This window comes from Brienomyrus brachyistius, chromosome 10 (assembly GCF_023856365.1).
Source record: "Brienomyrus brachyistius isolate T26 chromosome 10, BBRACH_0.4, whole genome shotgun sequence".
Taxonomy (NCBI): domain Eukaryota; kingdom Metazoa; phylum Chordata; class Actinopteri; order Osteoglossiformes; family Mormyridae; genus Brienomyrus; species Brienomyrus brachyistius.
Window position 1 is genome coordinate 20,130,049 of NC_064542.1, and position 16,033 is coordinate 20,146,081.

At 52.4% G+C, this 16,033-nt stretch overlaps 1 protein-coding gene across 1 annotated transcript; it reads left to right on the top strand.

Moving 5' to 3' along the window:
* On the top strand, nt 1-8,933 carry pwwp2a (PWWP domain containing 2A). The gene is given in 7 exon segments (XM_049028668.1): nt 1-1,240; nt 6,847-7,087; nt 7,089-7,812; nt 7,815-7,931; nt 7,934-8,215; nt 8,218-8,606; nt 8,608-8,933. Coding segments are annotated over 7 exon segments (3,063 nt in total). The 5' UTR covers nt 1-68; the 3' UTR covers nt 8,746-8,933.
* The last annotated feature ends 7,100 nt before the right edge of the window (nt 8,934-16,033 follow it).

Sequence of the window (16,033 nt, forward strand, 5' to 3'; positions counted from 1 at the left end):
GCGAATTTGACCAATCATAACGGCCGATTCCAGCGCTCCGTCCTGATAGACTCAGAGTCGGGCAACATATGCGCGAGCGCCTCGCTTTGCAGCCAATGGGAAGTCCCGTGGGGTCGCGGTGGGAGGGATTACATCCTATCACAGAGAGAAGGCTGAGCTGGTGGTGGAGGAATCGAAAGAAAATGGCGGCCGTGGCTGCGGAGCCAGGAGCTTCTGCGGCAGCAACCACAACAGCGAGGGAGGGAGCGGAGCTAGAACACGAGGTGGTGCAGCCAGCTGCGAGGGAGGCCCAATTTAAGGCCGAGGCTGCGGAGCACCGCGCCACAGTGATGGACCTTGTGCGCGTACCCCAGAACGGAGATGCAGCTCAGGAATGCAGCGTGGGTCGCGCCGAGGCGCAGCGCAGACCTCCCCAAGAGGCCGTGGGCAGTGCTCGCTGTAATCCCGGAGGGGACAGACACGCCGCGGAGGGGAGCCCTGGAAGTGAGCCCGACGCCGTCCCGAAAAGCCCCGGCTGCAAGACAGGAATCTGGAGGGACCTCGGGTGCGCTGGGTTGACTCCCAATGAGGGGACGGTGAGCGAGGTCGCTCTGTGCGGGTCGCCTGTACGAGTCCAGCTGGCCGCCGGATCGGAACCGGCAGCAGCAGAGCTGTCCAGCGGGTTCCCGGAGGCTGTTCCGGCGGTGCCGACAGAGACGTGGCTCGCAGCGCCTTTTTTGTCTCTAACGGATATGACTGAACTGGGGAGAGGATGCGCTGCCCTCATGGAATCGGACCTGACCGGGGGCACCGACATCCACCCTGAAGTACGCGTCTCATTGGAGCCACCTGCGGTCGAACCATCGCCAGAGCCCGGACTGGGGAGCGCCGATCTCCTGCAGGGGTACTCGATGTATGCGGTTCCCACAAGTCCGAGGACCACGGAGCATCTCACGGTTGCCGAAGGCAGGGAGGAGCGCACGTATTCGGAGGCGCCGGTGGACAAGGATCGCATAACGGCTGCATCGGACCCGCGGCACTTTGACACGCCTCTGAGCGGCGCCGACTTGCAGGACGCCCCGCTGAAAGCCGCGCTGGCCGGCCCCGAGGACGAAGGGCTACGGACCGAATCTATTGCGCAGCTCATCCCCGGGTCAGAGGTTCGAGTCTCGTTGGATCACATCATTGATGACGCCCTGGTGGTCTCGTTTCGGCTCGGAGAGAAAATCTTCTCGGGGGTCCTTATGGATCTCTCTAAAAGGTAGTCACATGGGTGTCTGTTAACTTACTGTCATTCAGAAAGCCAAAGATCTCTGTCAGTTTCCCCATTAAGCGGTATTATTTAAAGGGACCCATGTGCCCGTGTTTTCCACATGTTGAATGTTTACATAGCAGGGTTTACAGAACCACAAGTTATTAAAGACACCTTAGGTTGTGCTTATTTAGGATCCTGATGTCCACTTGGGTAAGACACCAAAAAAAATGGAATGTGACACAACTAATTTGTATGCTTTGCTCAGACACAAGTAGCTGGAGTTGCCCACACTGGACCATGAGATTGGTATCCAGAGACTGGCCAAACCCGTTAGTCAACACTTGTAGGGTGACGTGCAGCCGTCATCTCACGGCTGCACTGTATCTTCTTGCTTGTTAGCTGTTTGTATTTTTATGTTGCACACTAAACGTTCTCCTTCTCTTTAATCCCTTAATGTACTGCTTCCTTAACAGCCCTGTGATCTCACTAAGACTCGAACTGTGTTTTTTTTTTTTTTTGTAGTTTATGTTGCCCTCAGCTGCAATTTGGCGTCGCTCTCAACTAAACATATTTTAGGATTTCTGTCTCCAGGGCTCGCCCTGCTTATCCCCTTCTCGTTTGCTGTCTTAATTCGTTTCACTCTCTTTCCAACACCTCTCCCGGCCCCGTTTCATCACCCCTTCATTCTATTTCTGTATGTCGTGAGTCGTCAGGCGTGCATTTCTTGCCTTTTTTTCCCCCTTCTCTCGTGTGTGATCCTGTAAAGACACGACTCTGATGGCCTGACACACATCGACTGCTGTGTGTTGCGTATCTGTCAGAGCTATTTAACTGAAGAAGGAAAACAGAGTACATGCTTGGTTGGGATGCTCCTCTGCTCCGCTCCCTTACTGATTGTTCATCCATTGTAGAATCTCCCCTCGTCCCTGGTTTTATCTAAATTTTAACAAGACAAAAGCTGCCTTTTAACATCTGCCAGAAGTCGTCAAAGGGGATCTGGGTTAATAGAGTTTTTCTTTCAGGGTCTGACAATGAGTTTTAGGCCACACTGTTCCCCGGGGTTTCTTGAGCACTGATTGGCCAGACCGGTCGCACGGCCCACCATTGGCCAGTTGGCGATACCCAAATTGCTTTTCCTGCTGAGTGTAGGTTGGGCCTCAGCTGTGGTTTTAGGCAGGGATCCGCTTTGCCCTTTCTCTCCTCCCAGAGAGGGCCGCCTCCTCTGTCCCGCTGATGGCCGTCTCACACAGGGAGGGGAAGGGAACAGCATGCCATCTCACTCCCGGGCTCAGCGGACGTGAGTAGACATGACCGCTCAGGGGACGCTGGGCTGCACGTCGTTTTGCTGCCTCTCATTACCTGTTTTGTTGTGCTCGTCACAGAGGCACACCTCAAACACAAAAGCGGCTCCCGTCCGTGGGAAATGACAGCGAGAGCGGCGATTTTCAGGTCCTCAGAAGCCAGTGTGGTTCGGCCTGTAATCAGCTGCTGCCAGTTATCTCCTTCCGCTGGTTTAATTTTAGCTGTGAGCAGCGTAGGGGGCTGACATGTTCACGTTTTCCCATGCTGGTGCAGAACTCGAACCTTCGGGTCGGTGTGCCACTCTTCTGAAGAAGTGGACCATGAGGCCTGTGCCCTGCAGATCCTGCTGCCCCGACTGGTGCTGAAAACAAAACGTTTTCATCGTACTTGTGAAGAACAAAAAAAAAAACAGTGGGATTTGTGTTTTTGTTTTTTTTTTTTTTTGGACAGCGAATCCCGTTGACCTGCTTTCTGGTCTTGGTGCAAGATCTGGCTTCTGCAAAGTAAATTCGTTGGCCATGTTTTTTAGTTTTTTATGTTATGGTTTAAGGGTTCAGGATGGCAACAATTATGACCACAGGCTTGGTGATAACCAAGTTGACCATGCATTTGGAGAGAAGACTAATCTGTTTGTCATCTGGAATGACGTTTCAGCTCTGGTTGATTGTGGGTGATGCATTTGAGGTGGAGAGATTTTATTTTTTCCTTTGCCCCCCCCAGTCATATCCCTGCTGTGGTGTCGCCCACAGCCCCGCACTCCACATTACATCTCTATTTGAAATGTGTGACCACACATTCTCCCTGGACTAAATTACCATGCCTAAGTACGTCAGCATGAAGGGCTTGTAAGTTTGGCGCGGAGAAAGCGTGGTTTTCATAAATCAACACGGCAAGTTGACCGGAACCCAGCAGAGTTACGGCTGTATCGGGCACATTATTGGTCAAGCCGGCATTTTGACCAGTTGAGGGTTGGAGTTAAATTGGCAGCACCAATCGCTTTGCTATCTGACATCCTTTGAAATTGAGATTAATATATAGGAATCAAACCTGGAGCAAAGCCTATGGTGGTTATGGCTGCATCTGTTTAAAAAGATACATGAAGGAAGCCTTTCCAAATCAGTTTTTTTCTTCTGCTGGTGGGAGGTTGAGTTACTGGAGAGTGGTCTGAACGTGGTCTTGCATGTTCATGCCTAATGTTCTTAGGAAGTGGCCGTTTATGGATGTATTCGCTCTTATAGCTCAATATGTCCCCCTTGAAATAACCCTTAGCTGGGATTGTGTAACCATGATGGTTATTCTGGCATACGTTTCTACGGACCTCCGGCAACTGTCCACCCCAGGGGACATGGACCCCAGGTTGAAAAGGCGTACCAAATTTCCAGCAGCTGTTGGGGTAAGATCACGTTGCACGACAAAATAATTCAATGGGTCCTGTGCTTTTGCTCTGAATACAGGGCTAGATCATTGGGAATTTGGTAAAGTGGGGATGAGGATACAGGAGCCTTCAGGGAACATGTCACCAAAGCTGGGTGATTCGTACAATCGCCTGGTGGTCTTGTCAGGCATTTTAATGAAGCGCTTTCCCCGAAAGGGTGAGACGGATGAGCATGTGATCCTGACACGCGGGGGGGGACCGTCGACCTTCAAGCGGGGGCCTGGTCTTGGCGTGGGGCGCGTCGTATAAGTGGCTCGCCTCCCTGATGAATTTGAGGACAGACGGACGAGGCTTTGCGGGCTCCTACCCAGCGGCTCACATCAGGGACAGTTGTTAGCGTAACAGGATCCTCCATTAGCATGGGGGGTAACTCCCTCAGGGCAGCTCCGCTTTGCATCACCATTTGCATAATTTTTAAATTTAATTCATTTATCTGATGCTTTTATCCAAAGCAACTTACAGTAGAGGGAAGGGTTGCAATTTATGCGTGTTCCCTGGGATCTGAGCCCACAACCTTTGCGTCGTTAGCGCAATGCTCTGCTTGTTAAACTGCAGGAGCTCCAATTTTCACTATACTGGAGCTGGTTAGGGGGAGTAGATCTATAAGTAGGGAGGTTGTAGCCCCAGCCTGAGAAGGGCACCGTATCTTTGAATCCCCATTTCCAGGTGGCCATAGATTGGGGATTTTATGGTACCGCGGATATATACAGCTAGTTTCCACTAAGCAAACTGCAGTGCAGAGCAGAAGCTCGGCCGCTGCCCCCAGTGCTTTGGACTGGGTGTAGGCTGTTTGTCTTGTGGTGTTCTCTCCCAGGAACCCACCTCAGACCAGTATGTCTGCCTGCTTATGAGCTTGGTGTCCCTCTCTCTCGCACAGCTCCCCGTTAGAGACTCTGCAGGGTGCTGGCACAGCCAGGTCCTCCACTCTAATGAGACAATTTTTTGCAGCTCTTGAGTACAAATCCACCTGGTCTGACAGCCTTTATCGGTAGTGCGTGCTGGTGACTTTGCCTATTGGTGTCTGTTCCACACAGCTCCACCCTAGTGGGGTCTTATTTGTGAGGCTGGGCCGCTGGGCAGGTATGGGGTGACGTTGCAGGGCTGCGTAGGAGTGCATGCATGCGTAGGCGGGTGACGTGCATTCTGGTGCAAGACGGCCGCTGTTAGAGGCTTGAGTGGAAGGATGTAGGCTGTTCGTCTTGTCAGTCTTATGATAAATCTATATATTCAGATCAGATGTGTTTAAATACTGTTTAGACTGTTATGGCGCAATTAATTTCAGCAGCATGATGGAATAAACGGTGCATTTTACCGCGCTAAAGACTTCATGGGTCCTATCTTTGCAACTTGAGAAGGTGCTTACCTGCTCCACCATAAATTTTCAGCTGTATAACTGGATGTCATAAGTCTTTCGTCGCTGTTGTTTAAGTCCCAACTGGGGAGATATTTCCAGAAAGGTCCATGGCCCCTGTAGGCCGGGGTGCCTTCCTTTCACGTGTGTTTACAGTCAAGTAAGAACATCCCAGGCGGGAGGGCATGGGGGGAGGTGTCGGTCAGAATGATGCACAGGGGGGTCACCTGCTCTCCTCTTGACCTTCAGCAGAACAGCAGGCAGGCTGGCTTCAGACTGCTTAAGCGCCTTCCTCCTTCGGAGGGAGACATGGCCGGCCTCAGTAGGACTGCCACAGTGGTCAGGTGGTCTGCCGTGAACCCGAGAGCTCAGGTGACAGCAGCCGGCTGATGGAGGAAACAGATGGAGGGATGTGCGGAGGGAGCTGCTGCCAAGCTGATCAAAGGTTAAGTCACAGGGATTCAGCTCCGTGCCCGTTTTTGATCAGCCCCCCCCAGAATAGCTGTAATACCTTGGTATAGCAGCAAGCTCCAGCTGCATTTGCTTGTCGGCGCTTACACAGCCTGCCGTACACCGTGATGGATCGATCCGTTATGTGTCAGTCACATGAGAAAGGACCTGGGCTATAATCCTGTCCTGTTGTGGCATGTCGTGTCTTAATGTGTCCTCGTAAAGCCCAATCTTATACATGTGGCCGTGTGTATTATTTAAATTAGCTAATGTATTTTTATGTCTTTATCTGTCATTTGGCAGTCTGCCTGCCTGTCCCCCTTTGGATGCTGGAAGGGGTTTACTGTCCTCCTTGGCTGTCTGTCTCCCCCCCCCCTTCCCCCACCACCACCACCAATAAAAAGCTTGTGAAGGCAGGATACCTGTAGGTTTCTGACCTACATGCTCCCTGGTAGTTGGGAATAAAGCTCCCATTACATTAAGCACATTAATCTGGACGCCCAGGATGTGATGGTAGAATGACCAGTGACCCGTGATGTTGTCTCTGGGACGTGTGTGACACCAGTGTGGCACATTGTGTCAGCCACTCCCCTGTCAGATGTCACTGAACGCCTCAAATGCGACCTATTTATTTTGTCTCGTCTATCGGTTTCCTGGCGTCCTCCCAGCCTTGGCGTAGGTTGTACCTTGAAGTGCGCACAGCAGCTCTCATTGACTGTTGCCAGGAAGATGTCGTTCCCCCCCCCCCACTTTGAGCTTGACTGTGCTGCAACCTCGGGTGGATTTGTGCGTCTGCATGAACCCCTTAGATCTTGGAGCTAATTTACTTAATGCACTGTATCACTCCTCTGCTGTAGCCAGCTGCTTTGCCTTCGCCAGTGCCGACAGACAGGGAACGCTTTCTTGCACCTCCGCATCTTAAATGTTTCATAATGACGATCGAAGTCGGACTCGCTGAACTGCAAGGGCGTGAAATGCGGGCGTGGGGAGAAAAAAGGCGCGTGGTATGGCCTGGCTTTTTATCCCAGTGCCTGCCCTATTTATTGATTCTTTTTCAAAAATGTCTCTCCTCAGGTTCGGACCGTACGGGATTCCGGTCACCGTGTTTCCCAAGAGGGAATACAGGGATAAACCCGAAACTATGCAGCTAAAGGCAGAACCATTCCCGTCAGAGTTGGAGAAGGGGCAGGAACAGGGCGCCCCCGACGAGCAGCGGGGCGAGGCCTGCCAGACTCCCAGCGTGCCCGAGCCCGAGCCTACCACCACTCAGTGGACCTTGAAGCCCCCTCCTCTATTCCAGGAGGGGGTGCCGTACCCCCCCACCTTTGTTTATCAGGGACACTTACAGCCAGTCGATACCTCAGCCCCCTCCCCGCAAGATCAAACGGCCAAAACGCAAGCTGTACCGGGAGGAGCCCACATCCATCATGAATGCCATCAAGCTCCGCCCCCGGCAGGTGCTCTGCGACAAATGTAAGGGTGCCGTGGTGGGCGGGGACAAGCGGGAGGTGAGGCGTGGCCCCGGGCCAGAGTGCCGCGCCGAGGAGGCCAAGCGTCGGCGCGGCGAGAATACGGCCGGAGCGGGCAAGCGACCCCGCACCGAAGCCAGGGCCGAGGGCCCCCGCAAACAGGGGCCAGTAGTGCGAGTTGCCCCCACAGTGGGCCAGGTCAGGGCCCCCGGCGTGATGAAGGTGGATGCAGCCACTGCCTCTGCCGTCAGCGGCCCCCGTGTCCAGCTAAATGCCAAGAAGGTGCTGCAGAACAAGAATGTGGACCACTGCAAGGCACGTGAGGTGCTCAAGATGGCTCGTGTCACGCACCGGAGGCAGCGGGACAAGGCCAGCGCTGTCACCAGGACACCCATAAGCAGGACTTCCTCCCCCCAGGACACCCACCAGAAGGTCCACTTCACCCGGCGGCTGCACCAGATTAGCGGGGCCGGTGGAACGGGCGTGGTTAGCAGTGCTGCTCTGCCGCCCCGGATTCGCATCAAGCCTCAGAGGTACCGCAACGAGGAGAACAGCTCGTCAGCGGTGTGGCCCTGGGCTTCGACAGGGGGCCTGCAAATGGCAGCAGGGTGGCAGGCAGACCGGCGCCATCTCGCTGTGCCTCCACGCGCTCCTCCTGCTCCGCCCACCTGGCCGATGCTGCTGCTACTGCTGAAAACCACGCCCGCCTGCGGACTTCGACACTGAACTCGGATCCCTGCTCCCGTCCGAGGCCCCACCCCACCCCGAACGTGAGCATAGTCCCCAGCTGAAGCCCGGGGACCCAGACGTGGAGGCTGATGACCTTGGGGGGCGGGAGGAGAGGCGGGGGGCCAAGGCAGGTAGCCTCTCGATGTACGTGTCCCTTAACGCCAGTCAGCCAGACTCCTCCAGCGTCTCTGTGTGTAGCGTCGATAGCGCCGATGACCTTAAGTCCTCCAACTCGGAGTGTAGCTCCACGAGACCTTCGACCTACCCCCTCCCGGCGCGCTGCACTCGCCTCCCGTCCCTAGCTCATCCTCCATAGTCACTGCTTCCTCCACAACCCCGTCTTTCTCTTCCTCCTCTTCCTCTTTGTCGGTCCCCAAGGAGGAGAAGAAACCTAGCAAGCCCTTAAAAGCTGCAGTCTTTTCCAAAAACGTCTCTAAGTGCGTCACGGCCGACGGCAGGACCATATGCGTAGGGGACATCGTTTGGGCCAAAATTTACGGCTTCCCTTGGTGGCCCGCGCGCATCCTAGTCATCACCGTGAGCCGTAAAGACAACGGGCTCTTGGTCCGGCAGGAGGCTCGCATCTCCTGGTTTGGGTCACCTACCACGTCCTTCCTGGCCCTGTCGCAGGTCACCCCCCTTCCTAGAGAACTTCCAGTCACGCTTCGACAAGAAAAGAAAGGGCTTATACCGCAAAGCCATCGCTGAGGCAGCCAAGGCGGCCAAGCAGCTCACCCCGGAGGTGCGCGCCCTGCTCACGCAGTTTGAAACGTGAGTGCCCCTTGTTGGGAGGGATGGGCGGTCGCAAAGGTGAGCACCTCTCCCCAGACCATGCCAACCATTTACTAGTAAACCCCCCCCCCCAACCTCTTCGAAAAAATTGCTTGAGATCAGCTTGTCATGTATGTACTAGTCAGTGGAAATGGGGGTTATGGGCAAGAGGGAGACCCCCCCCCCCCCCCCCCCCCGTCATCGCTAGTGAGGATAGGAGCTCTGTGAGGGCTGTGACGAGGCTGAGGAGTGTTAATGGTGATTTTTGTTATTTGTTTCACTCATCCTGTTTCTTTATGCTCATGCCCAGTCTTGTGGTGTGTAATGCCAATGGGAATGACATGTTAGAACCTGGGGGTGATTCCCGCCTCCTGCCAGGTGCCTGGGTCCTGCTGCTCGCTGCTGTAGGCCGACCCTCTAACCCCCCCCCACCCCCCACCAGCCCCGGACTTCAGCCCCTGTAGTCCTTTTTGCCTTCCACATGCACGCCAGGGTGGGTCTGATTAGCTTCAGTGCAGGCTGCATAATTGACTTTTCTCGTTAGTGCTTGGAACAATTGACCCCCCCCTCCCCCAGCGGGGGGATTGTGTTTCTGGCTGTGCGTGTAATGGACGGTCGGGAGCATTTGGAGACCGTCCAGCCCGCTAGCACAGTGCATAGGCCCTGCTGGCGGGAGTGCGGTTGCTTGGCGACACTTGGAATGCTGTTGTTTTGAGGTCTGCTGATGTCCGCGGCCGCCACCTACAGCTTCTGTTTAAACAGCCTGTGGGAGCGGCCCGGCGACCTCAGCCTGACGCTGAATCAGGGCCTGTCTGCGGTTCACTGTTCACAACATGCTGAAAGTATTCGGTTTTCAGTTCAACCACGAAGGAACCGGATGACTGGCCTAAGATCAAATGGCCTGGTTTTGCGCTGACAGCTGTGAACCCCTGATTATTGACATCAGCATGCACTATTTCCCTTCACCAAATGTTTTTAAAAATACAAAATCAGGTATTTGGGCTGTAGACTTTGAGGTACCCATAACCAACCCAAACGAACAGTATCATGTTCTGTAGAAGAGATCACTACAATACTGTATGTACTTTAGACTGTCCAGTTCTGTGTGTGTGTGTGTGTGTGTGTGTGTGTGTGTGTGTGTGAGTGAGTGAGTGAGAGAGAGATCTTTCTGGAATACCTCTGGGAGCTCCCTGCTCCACGTGGTGGGGGTGAGATGGTCGGGCGAGCCTGAGAGTAGCATTCGCAACCTGTATCTCATCTGTCTGCTTGTGGACTGTCCCCCCACAAGACAAAACAGCAGGGGGGCGCTCCTGCTGCCTCACCTCATTTGCTGTTCCATTAATAGTACCCCCCCCCCCCCCCATTAATGTTGTGGTGCAAAGAGATCATGATGTGAATAGAATCAAATATGCACTGAAATGTGCTTTCAGATTAACCCGAGAAACTCCCTCCTTGTACTTGTACTGTGATTCTGATTATGAACTTGTTTTGAGCGTCAACATTATGCTTCTGGTTTGGTCAGGAGTCGGTTGTAACACTAAGTCACTCGTTTCAGTTTCCCTTTGAAGCTGCTTGTGGTGTCGGTATGTGGTGGAGGGTAAGATTGTTTGCCCCCCTCCCCCTGCACACACACTTACACACACACACACACACACACACACACACACTGCTCAAACACGAAGGGCCAGCATCCGGGGAGGTAAGGCTCATTTGCCGGAGGAGATTATGTGGGGAAGGCATCCGCTGCTGGGTAATGTAATCTGACGGCTGTCCTGTGGCTGAGGTCGTGGCTTCCACTGACGTGTGGGGGCTGGATTAACAATATCGCCCTGCTCACTGTAGGGTGGTTTGATGGCTGTGGGTGGCGGAGCCCAGTGTGGCCTGGGAGGCGAGGTATTGGGAGGCATAGCCTTGTTATGGTGGTGGGGGGGTGATGCTCTGTGTAGCTGCTAGAGCTGAGGCCCCAGGATGCATAGCCCCGTGCCTGCAGGAGGCGGGGCCCCGGGATGCATGGCGCCATGTGGCTGCAGGAGGAGGGGCTTGCACTCAGCGATGATCAAAAGGCCCTGTTTGGGGGAGGGAATCCAGAACTGAAGGCAGCCAGCCCACAGCCAGGAGGTGCCCCTGAAGCCCAGGCAGCCACCATGCAGATGAGATCCCTTTCATCTCCTCTGAGCGCCGGGCCCCTCCCTCTCCCGGTGACGCAATACCTGATAGGATAGCAGAGTGCTGTCACAGCGCAAACCCGCCTGCTCTGAGAGGATGGGTAGAATCAGTTCAGTTTAAATTTATCATGTCCCTGGTGACACCCTGCCGAATCTTATTGGCTTCAAAATGCAGGTTGGGAATGTGCCGGGAGTGCAGCTCTGCCACGCTGCCTCGGCCCCGACCCGCAGTCGGCCTGCATCTGCCACCTGGTTCCTTCCTGACTTTTCAGTTCCAGGTTCGCTATCCAAGTCCCGTTATTTTTTTTCCTAATGTGGAACCCATGGTGACCTCTGTGGCCGGTGGCCCCCCACTCGTGTGTTTGTGTGCGTGTGTGGGCTGGCCTTTAAGATGTCTTGACCCACAAGTGTCTGGCCTACTTATTGCTCTAGTGGACACTATCAAATGATGTCATGCCATCATCGTATGTTTTTACTACACGAAGGCCGACCGTCTCGGCTCCGTTATACAAAAATGTGAAAGAAATGGACGTATGAATATGAAGGCATTTCTGCTCCTCTTGCTCCACTTGGCCTGAACTGCACAACCAGGCCGGTTTTTATTTTCACCCCCTCCCCCCCCCCCCCCCCCCCCAACAACAAACGCTTTCCTGGTAGGACACACTGAACTATCTATCACCCACAAGGCAAGTGGTGTATTTAAAGGTTGGTGTTTTTGTTTTACTTGATCATACTTTCTTCCCCTTCCTATCTGTTTGCAGACCAGAGAATGCTGTATAGTGGACAAAAAAAGCAATGGGGAGAACATAATTTGTGTAAATGTTTTCTGATGTAAAAAGATTATGTAAATAAAATCTTAACTACAAGAGCCTGACCTAGTTGTCATTTATTCATCTTAACCCACCCCACCCCCGACCCCTAAACCCATAACTGCTCTGTTAACAGTGGATGGGTGCAATTCACATTCATCAGACCTAGGCAGCACACGAAGGAAAACAGCCTGCATGCTGCGCTCTGGAAGACGCAGTCGCCTGTGCACCCTACCGGCATTTTGCTGTCCTAAAGGGAATTCCCAGATTTCCATGGCTGCTTCTGAATACAGGAGAATTTGGCCACTGAGCTCCCTCTTTTGTTATCCAAAGAGCAAGCAGCAAAGCTGTGGACTGCGACATTCTAGAGAAGTTTTAAAAGCCCTCCTGTCTTTCTCTTGCCTGCAAACAGATATTAATGGGTACCTTACACCCCCACATTAGAGCAGCCTGAAGAGATTGTCTTTTCTAAAGCACCAGCCTGCGGGCAATCTCTTGTCAGCGGTAACCTGGGGGGAAATGCCCTTTTGAGTTCTACTTGGAATTTTCTTCCAAGGTCATGTGAAATTGTTTTCTGCTTTGTTCCGATTTCCAAGCCTTTATCATAAGATGTGATCTTAATGATCCGACTTCACAGAACTGACATCTTTCCTTATCTATGCATGAGTTACTTCCAGGTGAGCTTTAGTTATACAGTTAAAAAGAAACCGCTGAAGACTATGTGGACCAGGGTAGTTCTCTTGCCACATACCCACAGGGTTGGGGGTCTGATTCCCAAATCTGCCCTCTCCGTGTGGAGTTGCCTCTGAATTACTTCTAACTTGCCACAAAGTATCACCAGCTACCTTTATGGGAACTACGCTTGTTACGAAACCTAGAACATCATTACTAACAACCATGCAGAGGCTGCATTAGCAGGACTGCCCTACTTGTAGAAGGGTGGTTGAAAGGTCTCTGATGTGCTGGCTGGCTTGTGGCCGTGAGAGGCAGGGCCCTCGGATTCACGACCACATGTCGCCACAGGAGGCAATCAAAGGGCCCGCCTAGGGGAGGGATCCAGGATGGAAGGCAGGCAGGCCACAGCCGGGAGGTGCCCCTAAGGTCCAGTTAGGCTCAGGCAGCCACAGTGCAGATGAGAGCCACTCTACATGATCCCTTTCATCTCCTCTGAACATGGGGCTGTGGGCGAGCTTCTGTGGGTTTGAAATGGGCAGTAAAGTTCCCCAGAAGATAATATGACAGTATGGATTCTTCCCCTTCCAAATGGATACTGAAGAGCAAAAGGAATTTGAGTCGAGGGACAGTGTTCTCATCTTCCAAAGCTCAGTCATTACCACAGAGACGAGAAGGTGGATGGGTTGGCCCTGGTGGAGATTGTCTGCCATTACATGCGACCCCGCTTCTGCAGGCAACAGGTAATGGCTTGTCCTTGATAAGAACCTGCTTTGTGTTTAAAGACATAAAAAACTAGTGGGTGGGGGTGCTTGCTGTGCTTTTACATAACCTGAATCACACAGGAGCAGTGGGGGGTGGAGGCCATCAGCCACGAGAGGCCAATCAATGGTCCTGCTTTCACACATTATTGGTACCTGACAGCTGTCTCTCCTCTGACTGGATGGTAGATTGTTTTGTGAAATAAACACAAACACAAGACAGGTAGGGGATTACTGGGGGGGGGGGGGGGGCACAGAATCCTGCAGGGCCTTGCTGTAGGCTGTAAATCCTGTTTGTTTTGTTGTATTTCAGCACAGCAACACTGAAGGGCTGCCGATTGGTCACCATCACACCATGTTGATGCTGCTGGAGAGCCAATCAGAGGGAAGACCATACAAAACCAGTGGAATTTCTGGCGGGTGAAGATTTTTAATTTTAAAGGGTTATCCTGATGGGCACAGGGTGCCTGTTTGGTCTGCACTCACAATACTGCAAGGTTACGCTTCTCTGTACATCAGTCTACACCAACCACAAAAAAAAAACATGCAGTGAACATCTGCGATACTATAGATCAGTGTTTCCCAACCCAGTCCTCAGGGAACACCAGACTGTCCACATTTTTGCTCCCTCCCAGCTCCCATCCAATCAGGAACATCGAATACCTGGTACAGGTGCACTGGGAGCTGAGAGGAAGCAAAAACACGGACTGTCTGGGGTTCCCTGAGAGCTGTTTTGGGAAACACTGATATAGGTGCATGCATAGAAATCTATAGCCATTCTTAAATAATTCTGTGCTGACTCGCACCCTGCTTTTCTGTACGGAGGGACTCACCCAGGACTGAAACAGCCCTAATTATGCCCATTAGCACTGTGAACAACCCTCCCCGGACGTCACCGATTCACATTACCGAAACTGACCAGCACCACACCTACCCATAATGCATCCTGCTTTATTGCCAAAGGGTGAAAGGATGCTGTAGTCCCCCACAGAATGTCTGTAGCAAGTCTTAATTGGGAAGACAGGTACACACAGAAAAACTGACTCACAGGCACTTGCACCTCCATAGGGGGATCCACTGAACAAAGAGGGGGAGTGGGGCCTTGGCGTGTCAGTACAATGCAAGAACGCCCTTATGAAAACCCGCAGTCAGGGTGCATCAGTCTGTCCTTCTGAAATAGCACTTCAGGCTCTTGGGCCGATGGCTGCGATTTATGGCCATGTGGGGACATGGGGGGGGGGGGGGGGGGGGCACACATGCTCTGCTAAAAGGCTGGGTACATTCAGGGACATATACACTATGGTGGCATTACAGAGGGAACTACGTGTCCCTAAGATATAGGGACCATAACCCCACTGTTGTAAAGGATCTTCACAGAATCAGAACAACAGCGAGCAGACCTCCTCACCTCACTGTCAGCCTGCAGACAGCCAGCAGACCTCCTCACCTCACTGTCAGCCTACAGACAGCCAGCAGACCTCCTCACCTCACTGTCAGCCTGCAGACCTCCTCACCACACTGTCAGCCTGCAGACAGCCAGCAGACCTCCTCACCTCACTGTCAGTCTGCAGACAGCCAGCAGACCTCCTCACCTCACTGTCAGCCTGCAGACAGCCAGCAGACCTCCTCACCTCACTGTCAGCCTGCAGACCTCCTCACCACACTGTCAGCCTGCAGACAGCCAGCAGACCTCCTCACCTCACTGTCAGTCTGCAGACAGCCAGCAGACCTCCTCACCTCACTGTCAGCCTGCAGACAGCCAGCAGACCTCCTCACCTCACTGTCAGCCTGCAGACCTCCTCACCACACTGTCAGCTTGTAGATGACTAGCAGACCTCCTCACCTCACTGTCAGCCTGCAGACAGCCAGCAGACCTCCTCACTACACTGTCAGCTCGTAGATGACTAGCAGACCTCCTCACCTCACTGTCAGCCTGCAGATAGCCGGCAGACCTCACCTTACTGTCAGCCTGCAGACGGCATACAGACCTCCTCACCTCACTGTCAGCCTGCAGACAGATCCCTTCACCTCAATCAGCTTACAGACAGCCTGCAGATCTTCTCACCTCACCAGTCAGCTTGTAGACAGCCGACAGATCTCCTCACCTCACCGTCCGCTTGCAGGCAACCAGCCTGCAGATGGCCAGCAGTAATTTTTCAAGCACATTTCTCACTAATAAAGAATTTAATTAAATCCCACAAGTGTGCTAATTATACTGACTGAGCCTAGCAACCAAAGAAACCTATGAATTACATGCAGCCACATAAAGTAGTTTAAATCACATGACCATCTTTAAAAGTCACAAAGCCAAAAATACAGCATTATAAAGCAGGAAAATAGGAATATCAGGAACTTTCAATATAAGGTCTAACTGGAAAATGTTAAATGGACATATCAGATTAATATCAGATTAACAGAGACATTAAGACCCTGTAAATTATCTGACAAATATTTCATGGAATGAGGTGGCAATTAAACCAGTAAAGGGAAAGAAGACAAAAAAAAATGTTCTAAGGGTTGAAAATCTGTTGAGAGTATTAAAGGTACCATTCATTTAACAGAGATTGTATTTTATGTGTATGAGAATCACAATGAACACCCATTCTGCCGGGAGTGCAATATTAATTGATTATTTAATAGTTTGTTTCTGAGATTTTACCCCTTTTTGAGAAAACATTTTTACAGGGCACACCCTGGCATGTAACACTCACAGAGTAACAGCACCTTCCTCACCAAGAACACGCACTGGAGCATCAAGACACTTCTCGTCTGAATTAACGGAATGCTGTTGGGTTACTAGTTTTAAAAAAAGAGGCAAAAAATGCAGGCAGATGTATTTCCTAAAACTTCAAGGGAGGTTATAAAATAAAAATCCATGGCTCCAG